Source organism: Brassica napus, chromosome C4 (assembly GCF_020379485.1).
Source record: "Brassica napus cultivar Da-Ae chromosome C4, Da-Ae, whole genome shotgun sequence".
NCBI classification, from domain to species: domain Eukaryota; kingdom Viridiplantae; phylum Streptophyta; class Magnoliopsida; order Brassicales; family Brassicaceae; genus Brassica; species Brassica napus.
In genome coordinates this window covers 15,149,181-15,169,784 of record NC_063447.1, presented here as the reverse complement: position 1 = coordinate 15,169,784, position 20,604 = coordinate 15,149,181, and the positions used below count along the sequence as shown (strand labels likewise).

Genomic DNA, 20,604 nt, shown 5'->3' with positions numbered 1-20,604 from the left:
AATTAAAGCAAACCTTATCTCTTGTAATAGTGTCTCTTTATGAAACTCTCATCCTAGTGTTGCCTCCTCGTATATATTGTAAACTCTAATCAGATTAATAATTAAGAAGTTTGTGATTATCTCTCTAGACTCTCTCTCTTGTTCATGATGATTCTTAAATACTCTTAAACATGATTGCTACCTAATCTCTCTACAAATCTCCCATTAATCTTCTCTAATCTACCTTTAATCTATAAATACCTACTCTATTCTCTAAAATCACATGGTATCAGAGCCAGGTTGGCTTTGGTATTGAGAAACCTCGTTCCATTTCTTTCTTTCTCTAGCTCTTGTGTTCTTGTGTTCTTGCTCTTGTGTTCTTAAGTGTTCCGTGAAGTTGTGTGATAAAGTTGAGTCCTGTGGTGTTGTGCTTTGAGTTCGTGTGTTCTTGAAGTCTGGTACTGTGTGTTCTTCAGCTGAGTTGCAAGTTTGAAGCTTTCTGGTCATTTCTGGTTCAAGCAAGAGAAGATGGAGGGAAACAACTTCAGCAAGCTAGTTACTGTCCCGGTTGCGTTGAAAGGTGGTTCAAACTACCTCTTGTGGTCTCGATTGGTGAAGACTGCTATTGGAAGGCTAGGGCTGTGGAGCCACATCACCGATGATGGTCCGAAGCCAGTGGCCAAAGAAACTGAAGAAGGTGAAGAGGAAAAGACCCTCACCAAAGCTGAAGCAAAGAAGTGGGTGCAAGAAGACTTGATGGTGCTCTCCGTGCTGCAAAGATCTCTTGATGTCCCTCTTCTTGAAGCTTACAGCTATTGTGAGACTCCCAAACACTTGTGGGAGACCCTCTTAAAGAGGTTTGGAAACGTCTCCAACATCAGCCGTGTGTTTGAGCTGAAGAGAGCCATTAACTCCATGAAGCAAGATGGAGGAGAGCTCACCAAACACATGGGAAAGTTTGGATCATTATGGTCTGAACTTGAAAGTCTAAGACCTAACACCACTGATCAAGCAGCTCTTATGGAAAGAAGAGAACAAGATCAAGTGTTTGGGTTGTTGATGACATTGGATCCTTGCTACAAGGATGTCATCAAACTCATCTTGAGATCGCCTAACCTACCATCCATGGAGGAAGTATGCGCGCAACTTCAGAAGGAGGAGGGATCTCTTGGCCTGTTTGGAGGCAAGGGTGAGCTCACTATGGCTCATCAAGCTGAAGGAATGCAACCAAACAAGGCTGCATACAGAGGCTCAGGAAGGAAGTATGAAAAGTATGAGGGAAGCTGTGAGCATTGCAAAAGGACAGGTCACAAGAAGAGTGAGTGTTGGATCCTACATCCTCACCTCAAGCCACGCGGGTTCAACAGGGATAGGGAAGCAAAGGCTCATCTTTCTGCTGAAGCAAATGGTGCTGGTTCATCCGGAGCTAGCTCATGCGCTAAGGTGGGTGAAAGTGAAGGTAGAGCCTTGGCATCTCATCAACTAATTGGAAAGGGTATGGATCAGGAGGTATTCAAGAGAGCTGACCTTGAAGCCTTCTTCAAAGCTCTTAAGGAGTCTGGTAACACTCTCGGAAACACCCTTGGATACTCATATGCTGCTCATACATTGCCTAGTACTACTGATAAGTTACTAGACATTTTTAAAAGCTCTTACACTGCGGCTAGTAATCCTAGTAATACTGATAAGTTATTAGACATGTTTAAAAGCGCTTACACTACTACTAGTGAGCCGAGTATAACTAGTAAGATGTTAGGATTACTAGGAAACCTGATAAAACAAAATGAACCATCAAGGACTGAGATTACTAGAAACATGCATAAACCTTTGATCATTGATTCTGGTGCATCTCATCATATGATTAGTGATAATAACCTGATTAAAGACATAGAACCGGCTCATGGACATGTTATGATTGCTAATGGAGATAGAATTCCTATTAGAGGAATTGGTAAACTGAAACTGTTTAATAAGGACTCTAAAGCATTTTTCATGCCTGAGTTTACTTCTAATCTTTTATCTGTCAAAAGATGCACCACTGATCTTCAATGCAATGCTATCTTTAGTCCTGATGATGTTAAGTTTGAGGATATTAAGAGCAGTAATTTGATTGGGAAAGGAGCAACCAAAGGAGACCTTTATATGCTTGAAGATCTTAGTCCCATCTCTAGTTCTTGTTCTCATTTAGTTCTGTTTCTTCCTTAAATAAAGATGCATTGTGGCATGCTAGACTTGGACATCCACATGTTAGGGCTTTAAGCATTATGTTACCAGATGTCATGTTTAAAAATAATGATTGTGAAGCATGTATTTTGGGCAAACATTGGAGGACTGTGTTTCAAAGATCATCTACTATTTATGAGAATTGCTTTGATTTGATTCACTCTGATGTTTGGACTGCACCTTGTTTATCTAGGGATGATTATAAGTATTATGTTACATTCATGATGAAAAATCCAAATACACCTGGTTAACACTCATTAAAACAAAAGATAGGGTTCTTGATGCATTTAAAATTTTTCAAAGCTATGTTACTAACCATTATCATGTCAAGATTAAGATTTTCAGGTCAGATAATGGTGGGGAATACATATGCCACACATTCAAAGATCACCTAGCTCAACATGGGATTCTACATCAGACTAGCTGTCCTTACACTCCACAACAGAATGAAGTTGCTGAAAGGAAGAACATACACCTCATGGAAGTGGCCCGTTCAATGATGTTCCACAAGAGTGTCCCTAAGAGATTTTGGAGTGATGCTGTGATGACTGCTTGCTATCTGATCAACAGGATACCAACCAGAATCCTAGAGGATCAGTCTCCATTTGAGGTACTCAACAAGAGTCGACCAGTTCTGGATCACTTGAGGACATTTGGGTGTGTGTGCTATGTACTGGTGCCAGGAGAGATGAGAAACAAACTCGAAGCAAAGAGCACCAAGGCTATGCTTATTGGATATTCCGCATCTCAAAAGGGATACAAGTGCTTTGATCCCACTGCTAGAAGAGTCTTGGTGTCTAGGGATGTGAAGTTCATGGAAGATAAAGGGTATTATGAAGAGAAGAATTGGGAGGAGCTTGAAGAGCTTTCTCAACCATCAGATAGAGCTGCTAGTTTGAGAAACATACTAGAAGAACTCGGTATTGGCGTGTCCCAGGATCAGAGCAGGCGTGAAGAGCCTACTCAAGTGGCCGCTGAAGAGCCATCCCACTTTGAACATGAGGGAGAAAGTGAATCTGAAGCTGAAGGGTTAAAAGATCAAGGCTCAGAAGAAGCTGGAGGTCTAGAAGATCAAGGCTCAGATTCTCCTGTCCAAAGTGGAGATGAATCAGTAAGAGAAGTTCAGAATGAAGGTCAAGAAGCTGGAGAAGAAATCCAGATACAAGAAGAAGCTGTTGAGGAAAAAGTAGAAGTTCCTTTGAGAAGAAGCACACGGGTAAGAAGGGATGATTTCGAGTGGGCAAACACGAGAAATTGGGTAAACACGAGAATGTACTACAATGCCCAGGCTATGGAGCATCCTTCCCAAGCTGTGTGTTCATTTGCTGAGTTTCCGGAAGAGCACTACTCCTTTATGGTAAGCTTAGATGAAAGCTATGTGCCAAGAAGCTAGGAAGAAGCAATGCTGATTCAAGAGTGGAGGGATTCAGTCAGTGATGAGGCTGATGCCATGATTAGAAATGATACATGGTGATATCACTCAAATTACCCCAAAGAGTGACTTTACTCTCTCAAATAAGAGGTTCAATCGTAGTACTTACGGATTGAATCCACAAGGAGCTAGGGAACCAATTAGATTATAGAAATCAAGGTTAAGCTAGGCAAACAGTCTAATAAGCAGTAAATAAATAAGTAAATAAAGCAATAAACAAGATGAACAAGACAATTGTTCCGCTTAGCAGAGAGTTGTTAACAGTAATGAGAAATAGCTAGATCTAGGGATTTATCAATCAAGAGATTCAAAAGTACAATTCAAGGATGCTAAAGGTCTATAGATTCAATTATAGAACTCGGTTTTAATAAGCAAGTAATCCAGCCTTCACATGCAATTACTAATCAGATGCCTAAGTCTTTGTCCCGTCTGTCGCACGCGAACAAGGAGTGAGCATCGATCGATGCTATGGTCTGAGCGTTGATCGATACTACCTCAGACAAGCATTAACGACCTAATCGATTAGGTTCAACTAGATTCCTAGACCAACTATCGTATGCGCCTAGGTATCTAATCCAGCAGAGCTCGGGTTCCGTTAATTGATGGTACTTTCGTGCCTCTCAATTGTCTTATGATTCTAGGTTCAAGCAATTAGCCACATTGTCGTGCTTTTCTAACTACTCCAGATCCTAGTATTACAAATCACCCTGGTGTAGAGGTCTATATATAACCTTGCAATCCTAATTGATTATCAGTTTGACATTAAGCTCGTGAAATCCCTAAACCTAACAAGAGAATTACTCAGACATGGAAGCAATAATAGAAATCATAGTCTGAATAATAATATAATAGAAATCAACGATAAAACCAATGGAGTTCTAAGAGGACTCTCAAGGAATTCCTCTCTTCTCTCCTAACTAAGAACAAAGAATAAAAATAATGCGTAGCCGTCAACAATGGCTTAGAAAACACACAAATAGAGTTTCTGGTCGTCCAAGGGTATTCTGGTAACTTGGGGTTTCTTCTGGGCTTCAGTCAGTCATAAAATATGCTCGGCCCACGTTCTGGCATCCATATCGATCGATGTCAAGAGTGTTGCATCGATTGACATACGTTCCTGTTCTCGACAGCTTCCTCTAACGAGGCAGACTGACCACTCCTCAGTAGAATGGGAATAACTTCTACTACTGGATGCTGATTGACCTAAAACCGGTGGCATTGGAAAGCTAATTCAAATCTATATCCTGTGTCAAACGATGAGATCAATCTAACGGTTGAAAGGTCTCCATCCATAGCTAGACATCTGACGCGTTTGTACAGTTCTGCACCTCAAAAGGCTCCAAAATCACCATATTTCTCCAAAACGTACCTGAACCTGTAAATACTCTAAATAGACTCTATATAGTAGTAAACATATATTAAAACACTTATAGACCATGGCTGAAAGTGGGTAAAATCCATGGTCTATCACATGGTATGAGAGTGAGTTGCCTAAAGGGAAGAAAGCTGTGTCATGCAAGTGGATCTTCACCATCAAGTATTTACCTAATGGGAAGATTGATAGGCGTAAGACAAGGCTGGTAGCAAGAGGTTTCACACAAACCTATGGAGAGAATTATATTGATACTTTTTCACCTATTGCAAAGCTCCATACCATTAGGATTGTCCTATCAGTTGCAACCAACCTTGGGTGGGATCTTTGGTAAATGGATGTGAAGAATGCTTTCCTCCAAGGAGAGCTAGAAGATGAAATCTATATGCTACCACCTCCTTCGGGTCTTGAAGGAATGGTGAAGCCAAGAAATGTTTTTAGACTGAAGAAAGCCATCTATGGATTGAAACAATCACCTAGAGCATGATACAATAAGCTAAGCACAACACTGAATGGTAGAGGCTTCAGGAAGTCTGAGCTTGATCACACCCTCTTTACCCTCAATACTCCCTCAGGCATCATTGTTTTGCTTGTGTATGTGGATGACATCATCATAACAGGCAGTGATAAGGAAAGAATCCGAGCCACCAAGGAGTTTCTGAAATCAGTATTTGATATAAAGGATTTGGGAGAGATGAAATACTTTCTTGGGATTTAGCTGTGCAGATCCAAGGAAGGGTTATTCATTTCTCAAAGGAAGTATGCATTGGATCTCTTGAAGGATGCTGGTGCGTATGGAGGAAGAACAACCAAGATGCCCATGGAAGATGGGTACAAGGTTCCACGTGAGGGGGAGATTGAAGACATCAAGCTGTTCTATGATCCAAAGCTGTATATGAAGCTTGTGGGGAAGCTGATATACTTGACTATCACCAGGCCAGACATATGCTTTGCTGTTAACCAAGTAAGCTAGCATATGCAAGCTCCACGAGAGCATCACTGGCGCATGGTGGAGAGAGTTCTCATGTACCTGAATGGAACTCAAGGGCTTGGTATATGGATGAGAGTCAATAAGAGCACTGAAGTTGTGGGTTATTATGATGCTGATTGGGCTGGAGATAGAGCAGATAGAAGGTCTACAACAGGCTATTGCACTTTCATTGGTGGAAACATGGTTACTTGGAAGAGTAAGAAGCAGAAGGTTGTATCATGCTCTAGTGCTGAAGCTGAGTATAGAGCTATGTTAAAGCTTACCAACGAGTTGGTATGGATAAAAGGGATTCTTAGGCACTTGGAGATTGAGCAAGCAACACCAATGACTATGCATTATGACAATCAGACGGCTATTCACATTGGTACAAACTCAGTGTTTCATGAGAGGACAAAGCACATTGAAGTAGACTGCCACAAGGTGAGGCAGATGATAGTCTTGGGAGTGATCTTGCCATGTTATACAAGAAGTGAAGATCAGTTGGCAGATGTGTTCACCAAGGCAGCAAGACAAAAGACTATGGAGTCCATTCACATCAGATTGGGACTCATAGATCTTGGGAAGAGAAGGAGCTGATCCCCTAAGTCATGAGGTCTTTACTCTTTTTCCCTCATCAAAGTTTTGTCCCAATGGGTTTTCTTTGGTGAGGTTTTTAATGAGGAAGATCTCATGGCTATCCAAGCTTAGACTTTCACAAAGCTAAGCTTGAGGGGGAGTGTTGAGATGAGATCAATATATGGGAAGAGAAAGACATGAGGAGTTGAGTATGATGAAGATGCCGTACATTGCGTAGTAATACTAGTTACCCGAGTAACTTCCAAAGGTTAAACCAAAGTTACCCTAGTTATCCTAGTATACTAGTTATACTAGTTACCCGGGTAACTTTGGATGAAGAAGAGAAGCCCTATTCCCTTTGCTAAGGCATCAGACCGTTGCAAGGGAAGAGGATGCGTGTGTGACAGGCTGGAGAAGAGCTGGATAAAGCAAAATGAGCTTTATGCACAAGGAAGAAGCTCATTGGATGGTTTGAATTAAAGCAAATCGTATCTGTTGTAATAGTGCCTCTTTATGAAACCTTCATCCTAGTGTTGCCTCCTCATATATATTGTAAACTCTGATCAGATTAATAATTAAGAAGTTTGAGATTATCTCTCTAGACTCTCTCTCTTGTTTGATTCTTAAATACTCTTAAACATAATTACTACCTAATCTCTCTACAAATCTCCCATTAATCTTCTCTAATCTACCTTTAATCTCTCAATACCTACTCTATTCTCTAAAATCATATGACTAATAGAAAAACCAGTTGCAAAATACATAAAGTCTAACATAAAAAAATTAATAAATTTTTCATTATATGGAATTTGAAACAATTTGTTTTTCAAACCGTCAAATATTATAAAAAAAAGAGTAGTATATTATACGCGTACAAAAAATATAAAAAAGAATTATTTTAATTTTGTCTTATTTTTTTTATTTTAAATACTGGTCAATTAAGAGATTACAAAAATATGAAATCGAAGATAAACACTTTGACTTACTGATTTTCTTTGTAAAACAAAATTGTTCAGTCAAGCTGTATAAAGTTTGTTGAAACTTGAAACATTTAACAAAAATGCACTGATAGTTTAAACAACTCTAAAGTTTAAAATACATAGAAATGAAAGAAAATAAGTAAATCAATTTTGATCTTTGTCAAGTATTAGGTTATACAAAATTTCTTTATATTATAAGACAACCAACTTTTCTATTTTTTCAAAACTTTTCAAATTATTTAGATATAATACAGTTAAATTGTTTATTAAAATTTGAATTTGGGATAATATGTTGTACAAGTTGTAACTTTCAGATTATGTTTGTATTTGCAAGTTACTAATATATAACATTAGGAATACCAAGTTCTCCAAAGAAACTTACCTCTGAGGCAGAGCCGGACCTAAGATTTTCGGGGCCCTATTCGAAATAAAGATGAACTTATCGTAACTTTGATAATAAAAAGCAACATCGAAAAAACTATAGAACAAGAAAAAATCTCTCATTTTCTTAGGAACTTGCTTGCTTTTACAGAGTAAAGAGAAGAGGAGAAGTTGAAAAGATTATCTCTCGTAAGTTTCCTCTAGTGAGTTAAAAATGATGTTTTTTTACTTATTTAAATTTATTATAATATTTACGATTATTTAAATAAAAATAAAGTACAGAAAGTCGAATAACTTATTGTAAGTTACTTGCGCCAATGTTAATAACTTATATTTTTTATTTTGTACAGTGCAAACCAAAACTTCATTTTTTAGTTTGACTTTGCACATATAATTAATATATTAACATTACATGTCTACAAAAGGAAAAATATGAAATGGGGGCCCCATTAGGTGGGGGCCCTACACGGATAACATTGCGAGACTTTGCCCAAGCCCGGCTCTGCTATGAGGTCTCTCCACTTCTTTTTCGAGTCCAAACTAAGAGCATCTTCAACTCATTGCTATATTTATTTCCAAATGCTATAATAAAAAAAATAATTTTCCAATCCATTGCTATATCCATCTTTAAAATAGAGATTACTATTTTTTCTCTATTTATAGAGAAATTTTTTTTGCATTCCTCTATTATAGAGGCATACTTTTTTTTGTTTTTAAAACAGTCCTTCAACTTTTAAACTTTTATAATTATAACAAAAAAAATTATTTTTGTAGGGAAACACATTTTATAAACATAATATCACACTTTTTACTTACCTAACAATCTTATAATAAAACTTTAATTTAAACAAAGTTATAATTGTATGAAAATCTTATAATAATTAAAACTAAATAGGATTGATTTTCAACTTTCATAAATAAAAAGTAATTATTGTAAAATTAAAAATGAATAAAAATAGAGGAATACATTAAAGAAAAATACATTTTTATTTCAGAGTAATCTTATTTTATAGATAGAAATAGGAGAATACATTGGAGAAGGTCTAACCCACACTTGAACACACACACAAACAGTTAAGTGATGCACTTGAGGCTGCGTTGGACCATACTCTTTGTAATTGTTTTGGTTCTCCTAACAATCCTTCGTTTACAACTTAGTAACGATCTGGATCAACTTTTTGAAAATCTGAAAAATGGTGCAAGAAGAATGTAACAGACATCAACCACATGACGTTACGTGGATTCCACTGAAAACAGCTTTTTTTTTTTTTCGAGCAACCAAGTTTCATTTAAAATTAAATGGGCTAGGCCCTAGAAGAGTTCACATTACAAAGAGTAGCTTTTGCTAAATGGTCCGCTGGCCCATTAAGCTCTCTTGGGGTAAAGGAAAAAACGCAGAAAGAAAACGTAGATGATAGAGTTTCGATATCCGAGAGAACTCCGTGGAGGATCTTTGGTTTTGCGATCGAAGTGATGGCTCGAACGAGCACAAGAGAGTCTGATCGGAGCCAGATTTGAGTGTAGCCAAGTTGGATGGCGTGTTGAAGAGCAGATCGGATCGCTAGGGCTTCAGCCAGGAGAGCCGATTGCACATGAGTCTGGTATTGTGAACCCTGGAGAGTTGGGGATCCTGGAGGTGTGAAGATCTATCCAAGTCCCGTCGATTCAGAGTTCTGATTCCAAGCTGCATCACTATTACAGAGGATTGTACCTTGCGGTACCGTTGGTGTCAGCGCGAGAGCTATTCCCTTTTGTATGGTTCTAGGAGGATCAGAAGTAAATTGGGCTAGCTTCCATTCTTGTGCACCGGCAATTGCTCGCGACACTACCGCTAAGGGTGATTGGTGTCTCGATTCGAACACTAGCTGATTGCATGTTGTCCATAGAGCCCACATGATCCAGAAGAGGATATTCGTCGAGACACCTGTTGGAGGAAGACGAGCCCATCGTCCAGAGTCTTCAATTGCGTTTATAACTGATGGGCACGCAGAGGAGCAGAAGGGTGATCTCAAAGGGACGAGACTCCAAACCTCGGAGGCAAAGGTACAATGTAGGAATAGGTGATCCATAGTTTCAACCTGCCCACTTTGAATACACATTGTATCACTTAGTACTCCTCATTTTTGCAGATTTAAACCAGTTGGAAGCGCTTCATGGAGGATTTTCCAGATTAAGAGTTTCAGTTTTGGAGGGCTTTCCACGTTCCACACTGATGTGTGCCAATTGAAAGTAGTTGGGACCACCGGTTGATTCATTGTAGGGAAGAGGCTCGCTGATGCTGCTGCATATCCTGATTTTGCTGAATAAGACCCCGATGCTACAGGGTACCATACATAAGAATCTTGTGCGCCAGTTACACTTGGTCTGAGAGACATGATCTCCTTAGTAAGCTCAGGTAAGAGCTCTTGTAGTCTTGTGATATTCCAAGATCCGCTCCCTCTTAGGATCAAGTCAGAGACATAAAGATCACTCTCATCTTCTTTTGTAGGACCAAAGGGGAGTGTGGCAGAGGATGGTGATATCCATGGTTCCCCCCAAATCTTGGTGGTTGATCCATCTCCAATGACCTTCCCAAGGTGCTCGACAAGTAAGTCTCTTCCTGCTAGGATTCCTCTCCATCCATGTGATGCTGTTTTCGTTAGGCTAACCTTCAGTAGACTATCATTTTGACAATACTGGCCCACCAATACTCTAGATAGTAGACAGTTAGGATTGTTGAGCATTCTCCAGGGTATTTTAGCTATCAAGGCTGTGTTGAAACGTTGGATATCTTTAAACCCGAGTCCTCCCATACATTTAGGGTTAGTTAGTTTTTCCCAAGAAACCCAACACATCTTCTTCTTTTCATCATTTGAGTTCCACCAGAAACGAGTCAATACTGATTGTATTTTCTTGCATATACTAACTGGTAACTGAAAGCATGACATAGGAAAGGTGGGTATTGCTGAGAGGACTGCTTGAAGGAGGGTCATCTTGCCTGCTGTAGATAAGTACCTCGACGACCAGGAGATCGCACGCTGCTGGATTTTATCAACAATGGAGGCAAAGAGGTCCTTCTTGCGTCGTCCAAAATGTTAAGGTAAACCTAGGTACTTGCCTACTCCACCCTCTTTAGTAATGTTGAGGATCTGCTTTGCTCTGTTCTTTGAAGCTAATTTGGTTTTCTTGGCAAAAGTAATTGATGACTTATCTGAATTTATTCTTTGGCCAGATGCTTCTTCGTTCAGGTTTAGAATCTTGAGCAGGGTGGAGCAGCTTCTCTCATCTGATCGTATGAAGAACATTGTGTCATCAGCGAAAAGTAAATGGTTGATTCTAGGGCAGTTAGTTGCTACTTTGACTCCTGTTAAAACTCCATCTTGTTGAGCCTTTTTGCATAGTCCTGATAAAACCTCACTGCAGAGAATGAAGATATAGGAGGAAAGAGGATCCCCCTGTCTGATGCCGCGTTGAGGGGCAACCTTCCCGAGGGCTGAATCATTTATCAAGAAGGAGTAGGAGACTGATGAGATGAACTCCATGACCCATGTGATCCATTTTTCGTGAAACCCCAATCTTATTAACACTGTCCTGATGAAATTCCACTCTAACCTATCGTATGCTTTGCTCATGTCAGTCTTCATTGCCATGGAGAAATGTTTCTTTGCATCAGAGGTCTTGAGATAGTGGAGTGTTTCGTGCGTGATCAACACGTTATCCGAGATAGCACGTCCAGGTATAAACGCGGACTGATTCTCTGATATTACTGCTTGTAGAATTGGCTTCAATCTCAAAGAAATAATTTTTGAGATTACCTTATAGTAGACATTACAGAGAGCTATTGGTCTGTAATCCGAGACTAGCTTTGGGGCTTTGATTTTTGGTATAAGCCTTATGAATGTCGAGTTTATTGTAGATGGTAGATTACCAGTACTGAAGAAGTGTTATATCTCATGTGTGATTGCAGGTCCAATAGTTTCCCAGTTGGATTGGAAGAAGCTAGCAGAAAAACCGTCTGGGCCATGAGCTTTATCCGGATGTATAGAGAACATTTCCGCTTTTATCTCAGCGGCCGTGGGGAGTTTGATCAGCTGCTCATTCATCTCTGGTGTGATCTTTTGCGTCAGTGCTTGATTGACAGTAGAAGTACAGTCTCTGTTTGAGGAGGTAAAGATTTCTGTAAAATACTTTCCTATACATTCCACAATCTGCTCCTCCTCATAGAGAACATCACCGTTTTGATCTTCTATAACTGATAAGCGGTTTCTTGCTTTCCTCCCTTTTGTTGCAGCGTGAAAATAGCCCGTGTTCTTATCTCCGAGGGAGAGCCATAGCTGCCTGCTCCTCTGTTTCCAGAACTCCTCTTCTGATCTGTATGCTTGGAGGAGAGAGAGATTTATGGCATATATGTTTGCATCGTCTGCAATGGGGGCCGAGGGAGCTTTGTCTAGAGCGTCTTGGAGGTGCTCAATCATCTTCCTTCTGTTATGGTGCTGGGTACGGAGGTAACTTGAGAGCCAGTGTGTTCACTCCAAGCCTTTTCCACAATCTCTTTGACTTGCTGGTTGGAGCGTAACCTTCGATCATATCTAAAAATTTTCCTTGCTTTTTTCTTCGTAGGATCAAAGATGGTGAGAAGGGGCCTATGATCCGAAATCTCATAGCGGAGGTAGTGGCTGCGGCTGTGAGGGAACATGTCTGACCATTCACTGTTTGCAATCGATCTATCCAATCTACAATGGACTACATGTGTTCCACGTTTCCCTCTCCAAGACAGAAAGTTACCAGTGTGTTGTATGTCAAAGAGATCGCATTGTGACAGGAAACTTCTGAAAGGTACGAAGTGTGAGATTTGTAGAGTTCTCTTCTCTGGGTGTGTGTGTGTGTATAAACTCCAATGGAGAAAGATGAGAGCTTGCTCTAGGTGATTTAGAAAGAGAGATTGATGAGAGTGTTTATGAGAGAATAAGAGACTTAGGAACCGAGATTAAGAGACTGAGAGATTAGGAGAATAAGAGATTAGAGATTAGGGTTTCAGATTCAAGAACAAGTTTATCATTCATGAAGTGGAGAGGGGAACTCCCCCTTACTCCCTTAGCATATACAAATCGCCATTACATGGCTTATATATGCTCTTACAAGATGCTAATCAAAAACCTAGATCCTAAGGCTGTAAATAAAAGATATAATGGATGGCTAGGATGAGAGAAATCTGGTCTTTGATGTTCTGGTGCAAGCTGGTGTGTGTGGACTGATTGGAAGGTGGAGATTGGCTCAGTTTGAATTAAACGGCCAGGATGGGTCTTTGTGAAGATAAGGCTGTAAAGGTAAAGCACCTTTCCCTTTCCAGCCTCCCTTGGACCACTCTTATCCTTAAGGTATCTTCCTTTGCTTCCATCTCATTCCAACGGTCACATGATTTGAATCCTGCCGCGCCCACACCTTGCATTCTTCTTCTTTTGGCTAATCGGATGAATGGATGAGGCTCGGGTCTTGTACGGTCGATGTACGGCCTGTCTGGTCCGTACACTCGCCCTAACTACGCACAACACTTATCCTTCCTCTTTGGTTGATCCATTCCTCTTCTTGGTTCGCCCTATCTTTGCACCTGAGGCCATATTCTCTCTAACTCCTCCAAACACTTCACATGATCAGTCTAAGTCTCTCCTAGACTTGACCTCACAAGATAGATACTTCAGAACACTTTTGAAGCTTGATTGAACTCTTCTGGACATCTTCTAGAGCTTGCCTTATTAATGTACAAGCTCTATCTCCTCTTCAGTTCAACGCTCCCCCTCAAGCTTGACTTTAGGAGATCCTAAGTCAAGCTTGGAACTCTGAAGAGTCTCCCTCAATAAAAACCTTACAAGGAAAACCCATTGGGACAAAACCTTGCAAGGGAAAAAGAGTAGAGATCTCCAAAGCCTAGGGATTGGCCAGTGAGCTCTTGTGCCTTAGAACCAGTGTGGTTGGACACAAGAAGCTCTGGATCACGGCCTAAACAGGTGCAGCAACACTTCAAGGCTTGCACACACTTCACACCTGTGGGAACCGAAATTCGTTAATACCACACGCTAAGCAGTCAGAACACGAGATATCAACGACAAAGTACAAAAATCGTAAAAAGAGAGCAAAATAGATCTTATTCCGAATCCGTGTTTGAGCGTTACAACAAGGTATAAGCCTGGGATCGAGAGCTGTCGGCGAGATTCCTAGTCCTAGCAACCCTAAGACGGCTAAACCTAATTGAGTCGTAGCTCGAAATAACAAAAACGAAAATATGCCTAAATCGCTCTAAGTGCTAAGTTTGCTCCGAAAAAAGCCCATCCCCATGCCTCTCGCCTAGGACTCCGTATATACTGGCTCCTAGGTCGGTTTACGCTTTTCCTCTTCTGCCCTTAAGCCGTCATAGCATAAAAGTGGAGATATTCCATTTTTTCGATCTTCGTAATTATCTTCAAAATTTCGTATTTATCCGCGAAAACTTGAAATTTATCGTTCCTTGCGAACCAAGCGTAAACCGTCATGCGGCTTACGGGCTGTTGGCTAAGAAATCATAAGTTGGGCCTCGAGTCATGTCTTAGGTCCCTTTGGGCCGTCTTCTGACTCGAAGCGTTTATTACGGCTTCTTTCGATAAAGAACAAACTTTCCGCAGCTTTTACCGTAAAGTTTGATCGATGACTTAGAATGACGGGAAACATGAAATGGGTTCACTACGGTCTTCGGGAGATAGCATCGAAGGGTAGACGAGAATGCATGGACTAATGTCGTATCGACATTTCGGAAGAGCTCGGTCGCTACATAGCGACCGAGCGGAACGGACGCTCGGTCGCTACGTAGCGACCGAGCTTTGCTCGAGCTCGGTCGCTACGTTGCGACCGAGCGGAACACGCGTTTGGTCGTTGCGTAGCGACCTTTTTTGAGCTCTTGTCCGATGTCTCGTGTTTCCTCCGCAAAGCTTTTCGTAAGAAAGAATCTATTTCGAAAAAGTATTTGTCGAAGAAATTTCTCATTTTCTTCTTCGGAGGTTTTGAATGTTAACTTCGTCGTAACCGATTTTGACCCCAACAGTTAGCCCCCCAGCTCGTTAGAACCATGAGCTTCTAGCGTGAGGTTTCAGCGAGTGGCTTGGCAAGTTAGGTGAGTTAGGCGGAATTAATGGTCGAAGAGGTCCGTGGTAAGTGGTCTTCTCACTCTTCTAAAAGTAGAACGCGATAAGATTGGGGCTGCGCCTTATGACGGCTGCCTACGTACCCTTGTTGAAGGGATCAAGCCTTTCGTAGTTTGTCTTGGAGTTAAGGTTCGTATGACTAGTTTTTCAGCGAGACCTTTACGGTCTAGTTTTTATGTAGAGGTTATCAGGCGTGTTGCTGCCGATGGCATTTTATATGGGTGCAGAAGGAAGACTACGAGTTGTCATCTCGTAATCTAACTCTGTGTGAACTGCTATATCCGTGATCTGTTTCGAGAGTTTTCCGCAGTGTGTAAACTTGTGGGATTTCTGAAGACGCTCGAATATTGGCAAAGAGACAAATTTTGGGATCTCGTATCAAGGTTTTTGATACTATGCCTAGAGATGTTAGAGACCAGTGCGCTGGGTTTAGGGCAAGACCTAGGTTTACTCCTTGTTTTAGAGGGTGCGATGACTAATTCGACTTACGTATCCCGTTTCAGTTTCATCCTGATTCCATACCGATTTAAAGTCCGCGATAGGTTCTCGGCTTATACGGCTTATATGGTTGGAACCAAGCATCTCTCCAAGGACAATTTTTAAGCCTCCTGGAAGTGCTGACCAAAAATTTTGGGTTTCTTTTATAGCGCTATTATCCTTGTGTCGGATGTACGAGAGTCATCTCTACGAGATGGCTAAGTCTGTTTAGGACGTTAAGAGTTTGTTGTGATCAGCAACAAACTTAATGGTTAAAATTACCGTTTCGAGTCTTCGCGAAGGATATGTTTTGAGAAGATGTTAGTGCGTATGACTGTCTGGTCTTCCAAGAAAGTGTTTTTATCGAGGAAGGAAATTTCGTCGAAGAACGAATCTTCAGGCATCTGCGACGTCTCGCGATGCTGAAGATTTGTTATTCTTTCGTATGCCGCGTTTCGTGCTTGAAATGTTCGCGGGCTTGAAGATTTTTCGCGATGTTGCAAGGGTTTAGTCTTAGCCCTGCGTTTGAGAAACATTCTGGTTTGACTACGGATGTTCGCAGCCAAAATTGTTGTTCCTGTTTGGATGCTAATAATTTGATTTGCGATCGAGGAATTAGGACTGAGGTGTCGCGTAAATTTTTCAATGGGAAGAAGCGTTTTCCTTCATAGTGCTTTGTAAAGTGTTGTCCTTCCGAGATCTATTTCGTGCATTTTTGAGGATATTTCGTATAGCTCCAGAAGTTTTGTTATGAATTTTTCCTTAAATGCCGCATATTATGGGTAAAACATTACGGGCTTAAAGTGAATTGTAGAATGTATCGAACTTGGTCGATTGTCGACAAGTTTTGGTTTTCCGTTAACCGTTTGGTTGTTAGGACTGAGTTTCGTTACGAAGAATTTATCATATGATTTCCGACCGTGGGTTGTACGATAATTATTCTCTTAAAAGTCTCACGATGTTTTAGACAAATCGTAGATTGTCGTTTAGTCGTTAAGTGATGGAGCGATGGTTTCTCAAATAGTTTGGCTTGGCGTGAAGGATGTGTTTACTCAGATAGCCAAGGATGTTGTAGGTCGATGATTAGACCATGGTTATGTTAGTTTACGATCGTCCTTAATGGGGATGGGAAATTCTGGCTTGGACCTTTACTGGAAGGCGTAATTGACCGATGGCTAAAGAGCGCTTGTCGAGACTGATAGGCCAAGTTTGCCAGAGTTATCCGTGCTAATATGGCCGATAGTCGTAGAAAACGATTCTATGCTTTAGGTTTCAGTTATACGATGAATGTTTCGTATAATGTTACCTATAGTCTTATGAGAATTGATTAGTTTTTGTCTGAGGAAGACGTAGCCTAAGAGGTTTGATACATAACCAGTGTGGAGTCAGTTGCGGGACGATTGCCTGCTCGGATGTGACCGAGGGGAACGAAACGCAGAAGCCAGTGAGCCGCATGGCTAAAATACGAGATATGTTAAATCGTAATGTAAAGATCTCTCTCTTTAGATTGGTCAGTCAGATTTTACAGCTTTGTGTTTGCTATACAAAATATACTACTTCGTAAAACCAGTTATGTTTACTTTCAAAAGTTTCTTCGTAAGACATGGTCTAATTGTACGAAGGATTTTCGTGTAAGTAATGGGGACCGGTTTTACGAAGATTGTAAATCGGTGATATGTATACACATGTCAAAGTAGCATTGTTTCCGCGGGTTTTATGAGAAATGTTTATGCTGTGATTTCGATTTTAGGTGAAAGTTGCTTGGAGTTACTCATGGAGTGTTACCGAAGTTTATTTCACTACAATCTAGTTGCAGAACGTTTTTCATAGGCTTTTTGAGAGAATTCTCATGACACATTCGTTTCTGGAACGAATTGATAAGAGGTAGATCTAGCCAACAATCAGGAAGAAAGTGTTCCCTTTAATGTGGTAGATGCTACATTTATTCTCGAGTTTTCTTCGTCGCAAATGTTTTCGATGTTTTCCGTCACTCACTTGGTTCAACGGAAATTGACTGAAATGCCTTGATGCTTGAAGATTTCCCGTAGAAATTTATATACGAAACTGGCTTTATAAAGCCGGAAAGGGCTTCAAGACTTTGCCTAATCGTCGAGTTTCAATTTGATATTGGTACAAGTTTTCTATACGCATGATTGTGACAAGAAATGTTGTATAGTTTTCGAGATTATGTTCATGATCGTCTGGATCTGTTGCTAACGTTTAGACGAATTTTAAATTGTCGTTTGCCTTTTTGGGACGATTTTATGGAGGCATCGTATTGCCTAAATGTTTTTCTGCCTATTGTTGCGAGAGTTTGCTTTGATGAAAGCGTTTTCTTGATGACAAGGCAAAAGTTTTTGAAGTTTGGGAGTATACGAGTATAGTATATGTACCTACTCCCCCCCTTGTTTACGAAAGAAAACGTTTGAACCGATACTTTGAAGGGTTGTGTACGTTTCTTCTTCCGAGGTTTAGAATGATCGACAATCCGGGTCGATTTAAAGACGGCGCTGGGACTATGATTTGGTTGTTTCCAGGTTGACGACTTGGGATATGTCGGTTTTGAGAAAATCGCTGGAAATAAATCGGTTTTAAGACGACGTTCATGTCTCTAGTTTTTTTATCTCTTTAGGAAGCGAGCTTGATATGCGTGGCGATCGTTTCTCGATTTTTGGAAAGTTTAGATCGGCTTCCCAGACCTGGCTGAACAGTTATGGAACGATATATCGAGACAGGAAAAATCGCCTACGACTTAGTTCGCTAGACTATCCACCTAGGTTTTACGTTTCCTAAAGTTCTATGGCAGTCTCAAAGGCGTTTTTATTTCTTAGTAATTTCCTACGAAAATTCCAAGTCTGATTTCAAAAATTTCAAGTCGGAAATACCTTAGTTCTCTCGAAGATGCAGTTTTGTCTCTTCTCAGTTTTGCTTGCTTAGTTCCCCTTCCTCTTCTCGTGTTTGTTCGCCATTTTTGATATTGGTGTTTATCCTTTGAAACTTGACATTTATCTTCTGAACTTGACTGTTATCTTCTCCTTCGATTCGGCATCAATTTTTATAAAAAGGTTCAACGTAATCGTATACTTGAGGCAGCTAAGGTGTTAAGTTGACCGTTGCCGTTTTATACGATTACTTTGAATCTATGCGAGAAAACAAGTCTTTGCGGGTTTTTTTTTTTGTCGTAAAGTTTCAATGGTAACTCCAATCGAGACGAAACAAGAGACGTTTTGATCGATTTTGAAGGAGAACACAAAGATGGAGGTAAGGACGAGTAGGAGCAAGCAAAGAAGTTTAGACGAGTCTTACTTGTTTTCGTCGTAAAATCTCAACGGAAACTCCGATTGAGATGAAACGAAAAGCGTTTCGATCGGGATTCAAAAAAGAACACAAAGGAGGAGCTTTTTTAGGCCTGACAGGTCGCTATGTAGCGACCTGGAGGTCTGACAGGTCGCTATGTAGCGAGTAGAAGTAAGCCAAGAAGAGTCCTACTTGTTTTCGACTTAAAATCTCAACGGAAACTCCGATTGAGACGAAACGAAAAGTTTCGATGAGGATTCAAAAGAGAACGCAAAGAAGGACTTTTCTGAGGCCTGAAAAGTCGCTATGTAGTGAGTGAAGGTCTGACAGATCGCTACGTAGCGAGTGGAAGCAAGCCAAGAAGAGTCCTACTTGTTTTCGTCGTAAAATCTCAACGGAAACTCTGATTGAGACGAAACGAAAAGCGTTACGATGAGGATTCAAAAGAGAACGTAAAGGATGACCCTTTTTAGGCCTGACAGGTCGCTACGTAGCGAGTGGAAGCAAGCCAAGAAGAGTCCTACTTGTTTTCGTCGTAAAATCTCAACGGAAACTCCGATTGAGACGAAACGAAAGGCGTTACAACGAGGATTTAAAAGAGAACGCAAAGGAGGACCCTTTTTAGGCCTTACAGGTCGCAATGTAGCGAGTGGAGAGTTGGCTTGAGCTTGGTCGCTACGTAGCGACCGAGCTGTGTGCGTGCTCATAGCGACCGAGCTTGGCTGGAGCTCGATCACTACGTCGCGACCGAGCTATGTGCATGCTCGGTTGCTACGGTCTTCGGGAGATAGCATCGAAGGGTAGACGAGATTGCATGGACTAATGTCGTATCGACGTTTCGGAAGAGCTCGGTAGCTACGTAGCGACCGAGCGGGACGGACGCTACGTGGCGACCGAGCGGGACGGACGCTCGGTCGCTACGTAGCGACCGAGCGGAATGGACGCTCGATCGCTACGTAGCGACCGAACTTGTCTTGAGCTCTGTCGCTACGTAGCGACCGAGCGGAATACGCGTTCGGTCGTTGCGTAGCGACCTTTTTCGAGCTCTTGTCCGATGTCTTGTGTTTCCTCCGCAAAGCTTTTCGTAAGAAAGAATATATTTCGAAAAAGTATTTTTCAAAGAAATTTCTCATTTTCTTCTTCGGACGTTTTGAATGTTAACTTCGTCGTAACCGATTTTGACCCCAACAACACCTCAGCTTCACCTCTTCATGGAACCGGTTTGGGACTCCCCCTCTCAACAATCTTCATAGCCTTCTTAGAAAGGCAAGGATGCGACCGGATCATCTTCAAAACACCCGTGAGGCTGAGTAAGACTTCAAACTATGCTTGCCCTCTTCATAGAATTGGTTTGGATCTCCCCCTCTCAATAGACTTCATAGCCACCTTAGAGAAGCTAGGAAATGACCAGTAACATCTTCAGTGAGGCTCAAGCAAAGGTACCTAACACATTATCCCAAAGGTGCATCAGTACTTATCAAGTAACATAACTCAATCAATTCAAATTCAAATGATGCTTATAGACCGTCTTTAGTAAAACTAGTATTCCTGATAGATTACTAGATATGTTGCCGTCTAGTAACACTAGTATTCCTAATAAATTCAGATGATGCTTATAGACTGTCTTTAGTAAAACTAGTATTCCTGATAGATTACTAGATATGTTGAAAATGATGAATTGAATTGAATTTAGGAAAACTTCCCTTTTTCTTTGGTGAGGAGTGACTGGATTGGTTTGTCACTTGAATCCCTCATACTAGGCTATT

The 20,604-nt window shown here is 40.9% G+C and overlaps 2 protein-coding genes across 2 annotated transcripts; both read right to left on the bottom strand.

The window, feature by feature from the left end:
- Positions 1-9,559: 9,559 nt before the first annotated feature.
- Positions 9,560-10,012, bottom strand: LOC125585820. The gene has a single exon (XM_048755516.1). It carries the CDS (start codon positions 10,010-10,012, stop codon positions 9,560-9,562), a length of 453 nt encoding a protein of 150 aa, XP_048611473.1.
- Positions 10,013-10,030: 18 nt separating this feature from the next.
- On the bottom strand, positions 10,031-10,885 carry LOC125585819 (uncharacterized mitochondrial protein AtMg00310-like). The gene has a single exon (XM_048755515.1). The coding sequence runs from the start codon at positions 10,883-10,885 to the stop codon at positions 10,031-10,033; it is 855 nt and encodes a 284-aa protein (XP_048611472.1).
- Positions 10,886-20,604: the final 9,719 nt, after the last annotated feature.